This window comes from Brassica rapa, chromosome A04 (assembly GCF_000309985.2).
Source record: "Brassica rapa cultivar Chiifu-401-42 chromosome A04, CAAS_Brap_v3.01, whole genome shotgun sequence".
In the NCBI taxonomy this organism is placed as follows: Eukaryota; Viridiplantae; Streptophyta; class Magnoliopsida; order Brassicales; family Brassicaceae; genus Brassica; species Brassica rapa.
In genome coordinates, this window is record NC_024798.2 from 2,762,498 (window position 1) to 2,779,974 (window position 17,477).

General features: G+C 30.5%; 2 protein-coding genes and 2 long non-coding RNA genes across 4 annotated transcripts in view; 2 read left to right on the plus strand and 2 right to left on the minus strand.

Moving 5' to 3' along the window:
• LOC103863213 overlaps nucleotides 1-17,477 on the plus strand; it is a 743,758-nt gene that overhangs the window by 83,036 nt on the left and 643,245 nt on the right. The gene's annotated exons all lie outside the window — the stretch shown is intronic.
• LOC117133744 lies at nucleotides 731-7,135 on the minus strand. The gene is made up of 2 exons (XR_004457747.1): nucleotides 5,178-7,135; nucleotides 731-5,066 (listed from the first exon to the last, which is right to left on the minus strand). It is a non-coding gene; the product is annotated as an uncharacterized LOC117133744 (long non-coding RNA).
• LOC103863141 lies at nucleotides 7,818-9,581 on the plus strand. The gene is made up of 3 exons (XR_631895.3): nucleotides 7,818-8,113; nucleotides 8,285-8,402; nucleotides 8,491-9,581. It is a non-coding gene; the product is annotated as an uncharacterized LOC103863141 (long non-coding RNA).
• On the minus strand, nucleotides 9,228-15,896 carry LOC103863142. Its single transcript, XM_009140894.3, has 2 exons — nucleotides 14,885-15,896; nucleotides 9,228-14,430 (listed from the first exon to the last, which is right to left on the minus strand). The coding sequence occupies exons 1-2, from the start codon at nucleotides 15,188-15,190 to the stop codon at nucleotides 13,444-13,446; spliced, it is 1,293 nt and encodes a 430-aa protein (XP_009139142.1). The 5' UTR covers nucleotides 15,191-15,896; the 3' UTR covers nucleotides 9,228-13,443.

The window sequence follows — 17,477 nt, forward strand, 5'->3', positions numbered from 1 at the left end:
ATAATATGCGAATGATTATTTTTACTTAACAATATCATGGATGTACAATTTAGTTGTTTTTTTTTAACTATTACTATTATGTTTTTGTGTTTGTAATTATGACAAAATAATTTAGGGTGTATGTATTTTATTTTATGCGGTTATGTCACGCACCAGTTGTGTTGATTTATTCGAAATATAAAATTTTGTGTGAATAAGGTAGTACAATATATTCTATGGATATATTAAACCGTTGGAACACAGTAAATACATATTAGGGTCTCAGTATTTGAAACCACTAATTTGACTTACGTGTAGTTTTACGATGTTTTCATCAGAACGAAAAATATAAAACTTTAAGATAAGAAAGAGTGGTCTGGTGACAAAATTTAAAACAAAACAGAGTCAAGAGTCTCAAAATATTAGCATTTGTAGCTTTGAAAATGATGTTTTCGTCGAAGCTTAAAAGTGTTGGATAACACATTGGCTGATGTTCCTGCGATGAAAGTGATGCAGTCAGTATTTAAAAAAAAAAATTGATTACAGATAACAGACGAAGAGGGTTTCAGTATGTCAAATGCCTAAAATATTAATTATAAAAGCTGCCAAATTTTGATTCAAGCAAATATACACTTGTTTTTTAGTAACTGTTTTTTTTTTAAAGGAGAGTACCCTTTTTTTTATTTCTTTTAGGGTATATTTTGTGGCCCTATGGTTTATATCATTCGAGTTTTGGTTAACCGGTTTATACGTTACATAAGTATCAGTAATTTTTGGGTGTGTTTGATCCATATCTGAAATTGACTATTCAATTATCTGGCCGTCATTTTGTTTTGGCAAGAAATTATTAATATATATTAATTAATTTATGCAATGAAGCAGCTATAATATCCAGAATTTTCACTAAATCGTTCAGTGTGTATATTTTTCCTAAATGGAACTTCTTATAAAAATCTCGTCGTCTACTTGTTTTAGTAAATGTGTTATCATGATAACGAATAATAAATAACTGCAGTAGATGTTCCATTATATATACTGAATATTGTAATAATATTTTCTTAGTACATGTGTTTTTTAGAGATCATGTGATATATAATATTTTTTTACATTTTAAACGCCTTTAGTGGAACAGAAGACATCCAGCATAGTGCTTCACGTGCATGTCAAGTCAGCTAAGACGTCGAGCATTCTAGTATTGAAATATAAGCTCACCGTTAATTTCTCAAACACAAAGTGATTTGGCTGTTTAAATAGAAAATGGTAGTCTCTAAATTTGGTCGATCATATTATAACATAAATTCATTTACGTTTAAATTAAACCAATACAATTTAAACACCTGTATAAAACAAAATAACTTATACTGGAATGCAAATAAACTTGAATAAAGATAGTCACTTAAAGTGCCCATATAATTGAGAATATCCAAAACAGAAATAACCTAATACGTGAAATTAAACAAGGATGCATAAGCAATATTAAAATTAATATGTCGTGTAGCAATTTCCAAGCTCATGTGCAATGAAGTGAACCCGTTTCATCGATCTGTAAATTGGGTTGGTTATTGGGCTAAATTTTAAATTATATTCGGGTTGGATGGGGTTTAATATTGTTTCACCATGTAATAGACTTTGGGCTTTTCCATAATTAAAAAATGTTGACAAAAAAAAAGTTATCTCTCCTTTTCTATCGTCTTCTTCCTTACTCTTCTTCTCTGTTTATTTTGTTTTTCATCTCATTTCTTCTGTTTCTTATTACTTTTCTCTCGCAATCCATAAGCACAACCATGGGCTTAATAGATCTTTTTTTCATCACATGTTTGTATTGTTTATTAAGAGAAATGAACTGATGATTTTTTGAAGAAAACTTTCATATTTATAATGGAGGATTAATAAAAATGAATGAATGGAGGGATTCACTGAATGTGAGATTCTAGTGTGAGAAGTGGAGAATAGGTATTAATGCGAATGTTGATGAAGATGCATGAACCAAGTTAATTTCCGTAACAGCACCAGATTAAAGAAGTCTATTCGCCAAAAACGATGGTTTCCAACTCACATTGATCGGAATCATTCGTCACTGGTGAAACCGTTGGATTTCTATTGACAGTTGACTGAACGAAAATTGTTGCACGGTGGCCACTTTCTCTAGGTTTCGTATACAGTTTTTGGAGAATATGTATTTGGGCTGTAACACATAAAATCTATTAAACTCAAGAATAAATGAAACATTGAGTTTTGATTGACCGCGACACATGTCACCACCACATACTCCGACTTATTGACATAAAATCTGATGTGGATGGCCTAGGAGTGAAGGAAACCATTGTTTATATATATATAGATCTTACGTGAAATGAATACACCTTCCTTATACGATAAAATCTGACATATTATTTTTTTATTTTGTGTTCATTATATATTATGAAATAATAAATATATAGAATAATTGAGAATTGAATAACTATTATGTACATAATTAAGTTGGAGTAATTAAATAAATCAAAACAATCCCTCTTGTCTACAATAATAGTTATTGGTAAATAAATAAAAACAATCATTTTATTTACTTTATAATTAAATTTAAATGATATTGACATAGATATATAGTATATTTTAATATGGATATTTATTAATTGAAGCTATCTACTCATATAATTTTATTAACATTTATACATTTGTTGTACCAAAAATATTAAACCATTAATCACAAAATTTTCAGTATTAGATTTTTAATAATTTAGTGATTTATAATCGTTTTTAAAAATTAAATGCAAATTTTAAAATTAAAATATTAAGGTCTCGATACTTTTGCAATGAAAATTTTGAAATTAACATATTTATGTATTTTATATGGTATATATTTAAATATTATATATTAAATATTATATATATATATATAATCTGAATATATATTAAATGAAACTTCTTATTTATATGATTTATAATCATTTGTATCTTGTTATAACAAAAAAAAAGTTAAACCATTGATCACAATTTTTTTAATGTGAGACATTTAACAATATTAGTAACTAGAGGTTTGCCGGCGCTACGCGCCGGTTTTTAGAATATTATTTAGGTATTTTGATACATATTTTAAATATATGATTTAGTTGTTAACACAGATTTATGTGATTTTATAAATTTATGAAAAAAATCATGGTATCTTAGAAAATAAACTATTTATCGAAGACATGAAGATATGTTAATTTGACTATCCTATCAGCATAATTGATTTTACTTTTGTATTAAAAATTTTATACTTGAAAGACTTTATAATTAATTAGATATTTTTTTATATTTTAAGAAAAGATACACATGTCTGCATCTTAGTTATCTTACAATTATCATTTCAAAATTAGAAAGTTGATAAGTTTTGTCAAACTAAATTTCTAATAGAGCCCAAACCAAGCAAATATTATTAAACATATTATAATCACACACTTAAGTAAACTATTATACTTCAATATCATCAAGAGGAATGCATTAGAATCGATAGAAAAATATATAGCCTTTTTGATTATTTAAGTTAGGAAAACATAGTTTTTACAAAACATGATGAATGATCTAATATGCGAAAATATGATGTGTATTTTGCGTATACCATTAGCACAACATGTAATTTTCACATAGACTCTTACTTCAGGCTCATATACATATTTATTAATTTTGTTTCATATATGCACTGAAAGAAATTTTTTTTGTCTGAGTTATTTTATTTATTTGATATTTTAAAGCCTTTTGGACTGAGATGACTCTTCTGCATGGAATTGTACTATTATTTTTGTTTTATTTATTTTTGTTATTTCATTTTATTATATTTGTATCATATAAAATTTTATTTTTATATTTATGGAATTTTTTCAATAGTAAAAATAATGTTTGTTTTTAAAGTGTAATAGTTGAATTGTTTATTATTTGAATGGAGTTATTATTTTTATTATGATATTAATAAATTTGGCCTTCATCATACGACAAAAATATAAATAATTAAATCTATATTTTTATTAAGTTGTATATCGACAATGAGATATGATAGTAAACATACCTAAAAACTTAAATTAGATAAATTATTGTTAGTTAGATAAACATACTTCTTTATTTATCGTTTATTTTGCGTCATCATTTGAAATCAGATGAAATTTTATTTTCAATTTTCAGATTACTAACCAGTTTCTTATTTGAAGCCACTGACCATGTTCTCTCCCCCTCTCGTTTTTTATATTAAGATTTGCTTGCAAATTTTTTTTTAAACATAATAGCTTTATTTGGTTACAAAATTTGTTGTGACATTCATAGATGTTCCAAAGCATATAACAAACCCTAACACATTGCGTAATCTTATTGTGAAGAGAAGTCAACGACATCTAAAAAGTGCTAAAATAATACATTTTTTACTTTCGATTTGTTAATCTTAACTTAAGAAACTTATTTTATTATTATTATCTATGTAATAATAATCAAGAAGCAGAAATGAGTGAGTACTGTGAGGGTTCTGACATATTTAAGGGCTCCAAGAAGCGTTTCTTCTTGGGGTCACTTCCGCATCAGGTTCATAAGTAATTGCCTATGTTATTTCTTTGCCATGCCCTCCAGGACGCTGACTGGAGTTTGGAACCAAATATCAAAACCTTGACAGAAGACTTAAACACAATTAGAAAAGTCAGGGAGCTGTACAACACCATGTTATATCTGTAGACGTGAGGCCAATAGTAAGTATTGAGACACGTTCAAAAGCTTGTTGTTGTTTGTTTCTCGTGTGTGGTATGGTCATCGAAGAGTGATAATGCCAACAAAGATAAGCGACCCTTGGAAGCTTCAAATTCACATAGACATCAAATTATATACACAATCTGGAATTTCTCAGAATGAACTTTTGGAGCTAAAACATATAATGTAAAATCTGATCTGTAAATTTTAAATCAAGATTCAGTATCATCAAATGAATACACACAAAAGAAAACGAAGAACTAACCCTATCTAAATTGACACAGAGGTGAATACTAAGGTTGATGCAGAGCTCGTACATCTGACCGCTATCAAAAGCATTTCCGTGCGAATAAATAAGGGGTGCGAGGGGCATATGGTACCTGATGTACATTTCCATAAGATTCTTATTAGTGACTCACATAATCACTTACAGGATCAACTGAAAACCAAAATCAGTATTACAGAATCTGGAAATATGATGTTTTATATACCTTGTGGGAACTGCTGCAGATACTAGCTTTCTCAAACTTCTTCCTGTAAACAAAAGTAAATATCAAAAACCATTTTCTCAAAAATCAGATAGTGAGACGAAACAAAAAAACATTGAGGGCTATTTAAAGTGTACTTTGAGTTGATGTAAAGAGCGAATAATCTGAAAAAAACCTTTCTAAGAGTAAAGATACTTCCATTTTCTAGACAAAACCTGAGTGAGACATAGAATCAGCTCAAACAGAGTGACATGAGCTAACTTTTTCTAAAGAAAGTGAGTGTACCCCGATGCTCTCCAATATATTGTCCACATCATATATACACCAACGTTAACTCCTACAACAACCACACAATTTTCTTAGTTTTGGAATCCAAATAAGGTTTAAATCTATTTACAAAGAATTATGAATCTCACCTAATTTGACCACGGCATCATCGATTCAAAAAAAATCAACATCATCTCAGGAAACTGAAACGCACATACAGACAAACGACAATTAAAGTTACACAGAAACTCAATATGGTGGGAAAATATTGAGAGAGAGAAGGAGAGGTATATGTAAATACTTGGAGAAAGAATGCCTAGAGATTTGTCCATGCCGATGTAGGATTGGAGAGCGAGAGCATCCACATCTTGAGACACAATCGTAGAATCCCTAAACCTCCTCGGCTGTGGTCGAACAGAGACCCTCTTCAAATCAGCAAGAAGATGAAGGAATTCGCCATTGTTGGAGCTGGTAATTAGCATAGATTTCGTAGATTCATCGACGTTAGCATGAAAATATATAGGAGACCTTCCGCCGGTTACGTATGAAGAGTGGGGCGAGTGGGATGAAGCATGTTAATAGTCGGAAAGAAGAAAATAAATGGGAATCGAAGATGTTACATGAAGTTAATCGGCTTCGTCGGGATGAACGGGACTACATTTTGTGCTCAGACACACCAAACTTGGGCTTGGACACAACAAAAACCTGATATAAGCCTAAATAAAATATTAGGTCTTGGTATAAACGTTGGAGAGTCCATAATGGTTTATAGAACAATTTGAGTACGAAAAAATTGGTTTCATTAAGGGGGTGTTAGTGGCAGGGCCGTCTAACAGCACGTGCAACTGGAGCGGTCGAACAGGGTCCGAATATTAAAAATAAAATTTTTAGAATTTTTAACAATATATGTATAAATTATGGTCTAAATTTTCAATTAAATATAGTATTCACTAATTTATAATTTATAAAAATGTTAAATATATATAAATAAAATTATTAATTTATTAAATTATTTTATTATATTTTAAATATAACGTTAATATTTTTTGAACATGGTCCAAACAAAATTTGAGACGGCCCTGGTTAGTGGGATATGGATTTGTAGTGACTGATAAAATTCTCAAATTCTATTGTTATTGGTTGGTGGATTCTAAGATTCTTACTAAAATCTATTGTTATTGGTTTGATGATTGTTTAATGACTTACAAAATCTCTTATTATTCAAAAAGTTTGGTTTTTAAAGATTCTAAGTTTCCATCAAATCTAGAGTTATTGGGAATTGAATTTTAGATAATTTTACTCATAAGACAAAACTTCAAAAATCTTGCATATTTCCTCTAGATTCTTAAAATCCTTGAATTAGAACATTTTCATAAACTTTTAAAATATGAAATACTCTTTATAACTCTTTACAAATTTAACAAATCTCTTGACTTTTAGAATCAACCAACTCTATAAAAACTCTACTCCCATAAAGTTTTGTTGCGGTGACACGTGGCAAAAAATACCCTATGCATATCGATGAGGTGTCTTCATGAAGAGAGAATATACTCAACTTTATTATTATAGATTTATAGTCATTTTTTAAAATTCAAAAGATAACATATAAGAAAAAATCTAAATTGTTTATTATATATTTAATGTAATTGTTTATTTTCTTTTTAGAATATAAAATTAAACAAAAAAGATGAACGATGCAAAAGTTGTTATCAAATATTTATTATTCAAAATCATTAATTGTTATATATATATATATATATGTTAATCGTTTTAGGTAATTTCGTAGTTTTTATTTATGGAAAAAAATGAAAATATTTTTTATACTACTAATCACTTTTATATTTAATTTAATGAAAAGTATAATATATGTTTGGATGGACCAATTAATTTTTCTAAGAATTCTAAGAAGAATCATCTTAGTGATGGCACGTGGCTACAAAAAAATGTTGTAATGCTTCTGAATTAATATATAAAAGATAAATAATTAGATGAAATAATAGTAAGTAATCTAAAAATAATAATATTATATGTATCTAAGTCTATATTAAATCAAACATGTTCAATAGGTTTAAAAAAAAATGTCACGGACCCTAAATTAATATACTATTATTATATATATATTTATATATAAAGTTGACTCGTGTGATGCATACAGCCCTCCACGAAACCAAAACAGGTTGGGGCTTTTTTTTGACACGTGTCGGCTCGGTAGGGCGTCTGTGTAGCCCACGCTCTCCCTTCTTTGCGAGCGCGTCGTGATGCTTACTCTGCTGCGCGTTTGTCACACGAGGTTGGCTTTCTGAAGATTTATGAAACTGGGTTTCCTTTTTCCGTAGGCCCATTAAAGTAGAAAAACTCATTTCCCAGAAGCTCTTCGCCTCCATCGTCTTCTTGACTTATCCTACCTTTTTGAAACCATCGAAATCACTCCTATCTTCCACTCCACCACCTTTTTGAAACTGTTAATTAATCATTGCAATAGACGATATCTTCATCCGTCTACCTTCCATGTGTTCCCCACCAATTCCGACGACTATATATATGAGACCAGAAGGAGAGACCATAGCTCCTCACTATTTCGTTTCTCTATCTTCTGCTCTTATGGCAATAGTTTAAAATGGCAAATCCTCAATTGCTTATGGGGATCGCTATGGTTCTGGTAAACCGAGAAGGTAATTCGATACCACTGAATCTGTGTTCCTTTTAACTCATCGGAGAATTTTTGCTTCCTAACACTACATTATCTTATACAAGATCGAGCACTCAGCTCAATGTTTTTTGTTTCTTTAGCTCATCGCATAAAATTGGATTTGTAACATTTGATTGTTTTCTTATTGTTGCAGTCCACGCTAATTAAGGGGACCAGCTGTTTATGTCTGTGTTTTTGATGGTCTGGTCTCAGCTGTTGAGACGAAGGTGTTCGTCGCAACTAACGTCAATTATACTATAAGTTTGTCGGAGGTTCTGGTTTTCCTGAAATCTTTTTTCAAATTAATCAATTCTACTTACCAACTCCTGATTTTTTTTTTTATCTTTTCCCTTCTGACAGATCGTCTCTTCCTAAACAATACGACAAAAACCCATTTTACCTTTGACAAATAATGTGTTGTTGGACAAAAATGCATTTTTACTTAGCCTGCTTCTATGCAGTTACTTTAAGCTTTAGTAAAGGTGAACTAGCAGACTCACCAGTAGTGGTTGTATAACACAAACTCATACATCTTCTTGGGTCGATGAAAACCTACACCAGGTCAGATATCTGAAAGCCTAAACTTTTTTACGTATCTGAATCCATTATCGTTTCCGGAACCTAAGAGAAAAGGGTTTCACTTTTAACCCAAGAGAAGCCAATTATCATATATTGTATGTCAAAGATACCAGTGGGATATTTTGTTCTGGTTTGCTTATACTAGCAGCCATACTTTTTTCTTTAAGCTCTTTTTTTTTATCAATTGTTGTGCATAATTTGAAGGCACTGCATACTTGAGAAAAGCTGCATTATACAATGCAGCAAATGTTTTTCTGTTATCCCTATTATGTGATCCCTCTTATGTGTCACTTTACTTATCTCTTGGTTGTTGACTAGGTGAAAACATGGTCCTATTTTTGAACATGTTCTGCAGCAGCATAAAGCTGGAGCTGGTGCACAAAGTCCAAATGCAATGCCATGAGGATGCAATTTTTCCCAGAAATAGTGAGGTCATGACCTTTAGTCCTCGCTGAAGGCACCATCCTCCATTTGTTTTGAAAAGGAATCTACTCAAAAGGACAGGTTAGTTCCATAACATTATGTACAAACACTTCATCAGGCAACCTGGTTTCAAACAAAAATTATTCGGTCTCAGAGCATTTGGGTTGACGTTTGTGAATGTTGCAGCAAAACCTTTGTGAAAAGCCTACAGCCATTTTCTTCTGCACTCTGCTCTGTATTTTTGTTTCTTTTCTACAGTCAATAATTTTAGAGTTCTAACTATTCTATCTATCTTTAAACTCTATTGCTTCTGATGTTTTTGCTGCAGTCTTCTTTTACTGATGTTTTGGCAGTAGTATACATTTGATACTGTGTTTCCTTTTCAGTTGACTATTTGTTAGTTTCTGACTTTGTATATCAGTTTTAAGTTGACGATTCATGGTAAAGCATATTAGAAACTGCCTCATGTAAAGTTAATTGGATGCTTTTTTCTATAAACACCAAGATCTGAGATTAAAATGTAATGTCTATATAGATTGGAAACAAAAATTACTCAACTTTTTAATGTAAAATTCATCCGCAATGAGAAACACCAAAGAAAGAAAATCTAATCTTATGGGTCTAATCGGGTTGGGGAATAATAATGTTGAATCGTTGATGACCAAAATAGACACTGTAACATGAAATATAGCTATTATATTATTAAGAAGACAATGCACCTCCTTTTAACAACTATGTGAACGAAATCACCTTTCATCTTTGAGAAGAATGATCTCACTAGGAAGTAAATTTTCCATTTACAGTTTTATTCAGAAAACATTTCTAATTATATTAGATTTGAGTTTATTTTTTACCTTTTCAGTTTTTAGTGTTACAACATGTGTGAAGAAATGGGATATTGTATATTAACGGGATAAAGTAACATTTTTTTCTATTCTATTGTTCAAAATAACTCTAGGCATACGTTAAAAACAATGAGATCAACTTTAGAAACAAAGTTTTAATTCCATCATCTCAATTTGATGAATACATGTACAGACAATTTGCGATTGAAAGACAATTGAGCTAAGCCTTTTATTAAAAAAAGAAGAAGAAGACAATTGAGCTATATCAGTAGAGTAAAAACCACATTGTCAAAAACCTTTTCCCTTTATAAAGATGATATTTGTAAATAAGTTTTTAAAAATAATGTAATTGAGAGATGTATAATTTATATTACATGTGTGAAGAAAATATGATTGAAGAGTTATATTTAGTTTGGTTCAGTGTATTGACTGGAAATTTTAGTTTTTATCATACTGTTTGTAATCGCTAGATTAACATAATCACCAAATTAATACAACAAATATTCCTTAAAGTGGAATGTTAACGTAATCACCAAATATTCCCTTCTCCTTATGTTTCTTATTTATCAGTGGAATGTTAACGTATACCTCTGCTTTATATTAAAGGCACGTGTAGCTCAATGCATACAATGCTCTGTAAGTTGATCCAAAATCATTTGAATATACAGAAATACAGAAAACTGTTATGTTGTAGGAACTTTAACAGATTGTTGGAGGCTCATACGATGTCCTCACCTGATTGAAATTTGGTAGTGGACAGTAGACACTCTATTATGTAACTTATGAATCTGATCTCATTTAGTACATAGTGGCTCTGTGAGTTTTAGTGTTCATAATTGTTTGCTTAATAAAATATTACATTGTCAAATAAGTTATGCTATTTTAGTTGATAGTCTTCTGATTATTCTTACAGATAATTTACAAGAATACAATAGAAAGTGCTATGATGATCCTAAAGTATCAAGACAAAGTTACGGAAATGAAATCGATGTTTGGAGTGAAGGGACTATTCCAATCATCTTGCTTTGTGGTGTGCCTCCTTTTTGGGCTGCTACCATATTGCTAACTGTTTCGTCCATTTAATTATGTAACTAGATTTTGACCCGCGCTTAGAAAGCGCAGATTTTTTTCCGGCTAAAACCAAAGTTTACATAGATTATTATTTTGTGTTTATATAGATTTTTAAAGTTTAAAGTGATTATGATTTATATGTTATCATGAGGTACGCAAATGTAGGTCACAATATTTTAAAGATTTGATAAAATATGTTACTTTATGGAATAAGGAATATTATGCGAGTATATTGTAATTAAAATATACTTTTTTTTAATTTTTAGAAGATAATGCTAATCCAATTAAAGTAGGTTAGCGAAAATTCTGTAAGTATTAAGGAAAATAATAACTAATTATGATATTAAATAAAATTTGTAGACGAAGCAATATAAATATTTCCGGATTTTGTTATTAAATATCGTATCTACAATAAATATTTCCGGATTTTGTTATTGAATATTGTATCTACAATATATTGTTAACAAAAAGATTTGCACAATACATTTAAATTGAGTTTTTTTAGATAGTTGGTAGCAATTTAAGCAATAACATAGCAAAGTTTAAAATTTGAATTTTTGTCAAATATTTAGCTATACCAACATTATAAGACTGTTTGAATCATACCAAGTATACGCAAAAATGGTTTGGTTTGGTATAGATAGCTTGTATATTAGATTTTGAGATGAATAAGGTGGTATAGATAGTTTGTATATTAGATTTTGAGATGAATAAGGTGGTTTAATCGGGCCAGTCTTATAGTGTTCTAACTCAATAATATTGTCATGACTGTAATATGAATGAGATTGATATATTGAAGAAGCATTTTTTTTTATTTTTCGTGTACTATAAGTTATACCAACTACGACATTTTGATATATACATCTTCTCTTTTTTTTTCACATGGCAGCATTCTGTATTAGGAAACATTAATATATAAGATTGTGTTTATAAAACTCGTATAAGGTCCGTATGTTATATAGGTCCGTTTGAAACATTAATAATATAGGTCCAATCTGAAATTGAAAACTATAAGCCAATTTGTCCGTTTATAAAACACGTATGATTTTATATATATAGACTAAAACATATGTGATTTTATATGGACTAAAAGAGAATTAATTATGGTTAGAGTAATATATGGAAAGAGAATAAATTATGGTTAGAGTAATATATGGTAACATAGATAGCAGGCGAAATAATAAGTAGACCAATATACTATTAGTTAAATGAAATGGTGCAGTAATCTTGTAAAAGTAGATTTTTCAAGACTGCTTCCCTTTTAATAGAATAGATTGATATGTTTTATGATTTTGTTATATTTACAATTAGAGATGTTAATTGTTGAGCAAAGCTGGAAGAGGTTTATTCATTTTAAATTCTCAATATTTTCCTTTGTTATTTTCAATCTTTTACTTCATTAATTCACTCATGTGTGCAAAATAAAAGTGTGATCTTAAATTCATTTTAAATATGATCTTAGAAAACACTCATTAACCCACTCAACAGATCGTGTACATGTTCTTTGCTGCTAATTTTTGGAGTTTCTCTTTGAATTGGGCCGAGCTGTGTGCACACATATCAATTCAAAATGCAAACTTGCATTACCAACTTACAATTTTTTAAAAACGCAAATAACAAATAAAGTATGATCTTAGAAAACAAATTATAACAATTTTTCAACGTTAAATGTTAAATGTAAAAAAATAAAATTTACAATATGATCTTAGAAAACAAATTATATTTATTAGATTTAATTTAAAGTAACTTTAAATTTTTTATAAAATTAAAATGCATTTTAATGTAAATAATTTTATTGTAAATTTATCTGCCCGTAGGGCGGGCTAACCCCTAGTATTAAGATATTTTAGGGGATAAAGTTCGGAATCGGTAGTTACATTTTTAGTATTTTCATACATTATAAGATAATAGGCCAACAATTTTTTTTTGCTTATGGACGCTTAATTATCTGGGCCATATCTGCATCCAAATTATAAATCCCCGTTGCTGCCAAACCAGATAAGTTAAAAAATTTAATGCATTAGCAAAACCCAAAAAGGTATAGCTGGCCTTAATTCAACTTACCTTACTTGAATATGTGCCTTTAACCCAATTCATTGGCTGCTAAATTTCTACAATTTCTTTGTGACGAGCATAAAATACCTTCGACATTTAAGAGAGATCTAGTGGTAGGTTTTATGACAAGAAAACAAATCTTTATTGTAAAATTCAACTAGTGATAAGAGGGAAAAATGTAAAATTACATAAACAAGATTGAAGGAAAAAGGCTTGCTTGCTAGCTATGCTTCATAATATTATATACAAGCACTTTTCTCCTAAACTTTTCACATATTTACAAACACAGAATATGAAGATCAGTTTACAACTGAAAAACCTTTTGAAACGTCTTCATCTTTTATCCCTCAAAATCTTCAATAGCTGTGACTTTAGAGGAATTGAGTTTCCACGAATCTTTGCTAACTTTCAATGGAATCATCATTGGACTACTAAAATCTCCGAAGTTAAACCCACTTTCTTCATTTTCCTTGGTACACAAGTCACCTGGAGGCAAGAAGAAATCGGAAGACAAACCCTTCACATTAAACCCCACTTCTTCAATCTCCCAACTCTCTTCCATTGTAGTCTTTGAATGACTCTCTAAGCTCTCATCAAGCCTCAATAACGATACTTGTGTCTTTCCTCTGTGAGCAATCTGAATCCCATCAACGCTCTTATAATCTTGGATCATTGTCTCAGAAGTAGTTTCCCATAGGACCACATCTTCTTCATCAAGACCAATCTTGATCCGCACGAGATAAGTGTCCTCTAGCTGGACCAAAAGTCCTGTTCTTTGACTAAAACAGCCCCATACGGTATGCTTTACTGTCTCCATACCGTTCTTGCTTCTTGATTTCAGCCCTGAAGTCTGTGTCTCGAGCTTAAGCACGAAGCATTCTTCATCGTTAACCACCTTTTCTCCCACGCAAACCGATCCAGCAAACATATTTGCTGTGGTTTTAGGATCAAGCCCTTGAAGAAACCTTCTGAGAGGCCCAGAAGGTTCATTAGAATGTGCGAGCCAAGGACTTTGCTTCCAATCTACGTTACCATCACAACCAGCACTGACTTTACAACCGGAAACCACAAGCTCTAAACTCCATTGTCTCGATCCTTTCTTCCATAACACGAAACCGCCCATCTCTCCTCCGTTTCCGTTGTTGAGATTTTTGATCCTCACCATCTTCTTCTTCCTCTTTCCAATTAGGGGTTTCGCTGCACAGAACTCGGTCACTCCCATTTTAACCTTTCCCATGGCATACATACTCTCTACTCTATCCAATGCTAGATCTCCTCCAGATGCTGCAGTGTATTGCTTTACTATGTACTTCGCCATGGCTGCTTCCTATTATAACCCAAAACAGAGCAAACATATGAGAAAACTTGTCGGTCAAGTAACCTTTTTTATTTATGCATTTACATGTATGAATATAAAACAATTTGGGAAAATATATGAAGGAAAATTTCCTATAGCACAAAATATTATGACAAAATAGTACATAAAGAAAAAAATACCTAAAATAACATTTTAAGAGTAAAATGACTAAATTACTATAAACATTTTTAACCTAGTCTCACCCTCATATACTAAATCTAAATCGTAAACTCTAATCACTAGATCCAAACCAAAATAAAATAAAAAAAGTCTCTTTTAAGTTTTTAATTAATGATATTTCGGAATTCTTTTTTTTTTGTTATTTTTGGAACAGAAATGTGTTTTAATGCTACGTGAGACTATTTATGAGGATATAATTTTCCCTAAAAATCGGTAAAATAAGTATATTTATTTATTTACTTACGATAGATTGATTTTTGATGAGTTTGGGCATGGGATGGTCAAGAACATCATGATCGGAAGAGAAAGGAAGAGGGATCAACGGAGCTCCGACGATTCCAAGAAGCATCTGAATCTGAGCGTCATGGCCACCGAAAAGAGTGGAGAGGCTGCTATTGTTATCCGGCGATGACCTGAGAAAACTAGTCTTGACACTTCTCCAAGAGCCAGTCTTGTTGTTCTCGGAACAAAATAACTCCTCCGGCATCGGAACTTCCAACACTGTCTCTAAACCGTCTTCTCTGTCAAAATTAGGACAAAGCGTTCTCATCTTTTAGTCTTGTGTTGAAGTTGAATATAATCGAATAAATGTTGGTTACAAAAATATATGGAGACGAAAGGGTTCAAAATATTATGAGAGATTGAATGGTGTAAGCTAATGAGTTGGCGATTGATATATAGAGAAATAGAGATGACCAACCGACCGAAGCCGATCTGAAACTATTTGTGTATTGTCGTGTTCGCACGCTTCATGTCTCCCTTTGTTCTATCTAATAACAATTGAATATTAGTATAAGTCTCTTTACCAAAAATAAGTAATATAAATTTCCAGTAAAAGAAATAGAAACACATTTTCTTTTTGTCGCCGAGGAAAAAATACATTTGAAGTTTTTTGTCCTTGCCGCTTAACAATTTATTCTTGAATAAAAAGGTTATAAGTTATACTGAGCTTTTTTCTCCAAAAAGAAGAAGTTATATTAAGCTTTTAATTGGTAAAAGAGGACCTTGTAGTAATTTGTAGTTTTGTCTAGTGGTATAGGAGCTCCAGCTGGAGTGCCCGCCCCTGGGTTCGAGCCTTGGCCACTGCAAAATTTACATATGGGCTGCAGCATCCGAGACCGAAGACCGTTACACGGTGAGCCACATGGTGACGCCCTGGCAGCGTCCTTGCTCACTTCGGTCTCTAGTCTGGACCACCTCGGTGGGGCCAGGATACTCGGTTAGCAAAAAAAAAAAATTTGTAGTTTTGTCCTTTGGTGCACTTCAATGAAATGTGTCAATTGATTTTATTAACTGTTGTGCTTAGTGTAAACGCAGATTGAAAGGTTTAACAATAGTCACACTATATGAAGCATTAATTCAACGGTTGGTTACTTTTAGTTGATAAATAGTAGTTAATTCTTTTTAATGCTTTGATTTTTTTTTTTATGTTTGGTTCGCCCAAAAAAAAACTAATCTTATATGATATTATCACAAAGTCAATGTGAAATCTTATTATTATTACTAGTGGTTTGTCCGCGCTACGCGCGGAATGTTTGTCATTTGTATTATTTAACAAAAAGCATTTGTCATTAGATTCCTTTGTTTTAATTCGAAAATCAACGTTTGTAGTTGTTTTCTATGTTGACGTACTTCTTTTTATTAGTTAAATTATTGATCGGTTAATGGATCCGCTAGTTTTAGAGAAGCGAGATTATGAAATTAGTTCAATGTATGGTGGCAGTGTGTATAATACAAAATATATTTTGTATTTGTTTACATGCAGTTCAGGATTTATTTTAGTGCTAGTTTGAGTTTAAACGGGGTCGTGTTGACCTATTATTCAATGTTCTATTCATTCCATTAAAGAAAAGTCATACATTTAACACAAAATATTTAAGATGTATAAAAATAGAAAATAAAAATCTGAGATAATGATCTTGTTGTTATGGATAGAACCGATATACCTATTTAGTCGACTAATATAACTGGTGGAAATGGGAGATCCCTGGTGGTAGCAGAGGTTTTTGATAACGATAACTCCGTGCTTAAAAAACCCGACCAAGGATCATATTCATATAAACACTTCTTCCACCAACAACGGAGATTTACCTAATTATGTAAAAATTCGCTTATAGAAATCTACATCTTCCCACCAAATTTTAGAAAGTACCTTTTTCCGTTTACTTAGGCCTTGATTGGTAACCTTACTAAATGGTGGAATAACATCTTAAACGCGATTCTGCAAATATTTTACTAATAAAAAAGAAGTTGCAGAATAAAAGAAAAAAAACTAAAATACAAAAAGTTTCATTAACTGACAAAGTGAGTTTTAGTTGGTTATTTAAAAAATTAAGACTTTCATATTATTAAGTTATATGATAATACCATTTTAAACTTTAAATAAATAGCAGTAATTTTTTTAATGCTAAATAGTTATGTTGTATATAAATTTATTCTATAATTTGTTTTAAAATTTATAAAATGTTAATCTGTTATTAAAACATATTGAATAGCAAGTAAAATATTTATAATAAAAAATAAAGTATGTTTTAATAAATTTAAGTTATTTTAACATTTTGTAATAATTAGTTTAATTATTGATATTTGTATTTTCTTATAACAAAATAAATACCATATGAAATATTTTAATCCATTTATCATGTATTTTTTCAGTCTCATGATTACATGAATATTTGATATCATCTAAAAATGATTATGTCCGCACATTGCTGATTTGTCATTTTTTCTATAATTTTTGGCTAAGTGAACAGTTTTCTTAATTTTATATATTTTAATAATAAACAGTTTTGGAAACATGATAATTACCATATTTCAGCTATGCAAATATTTGATAT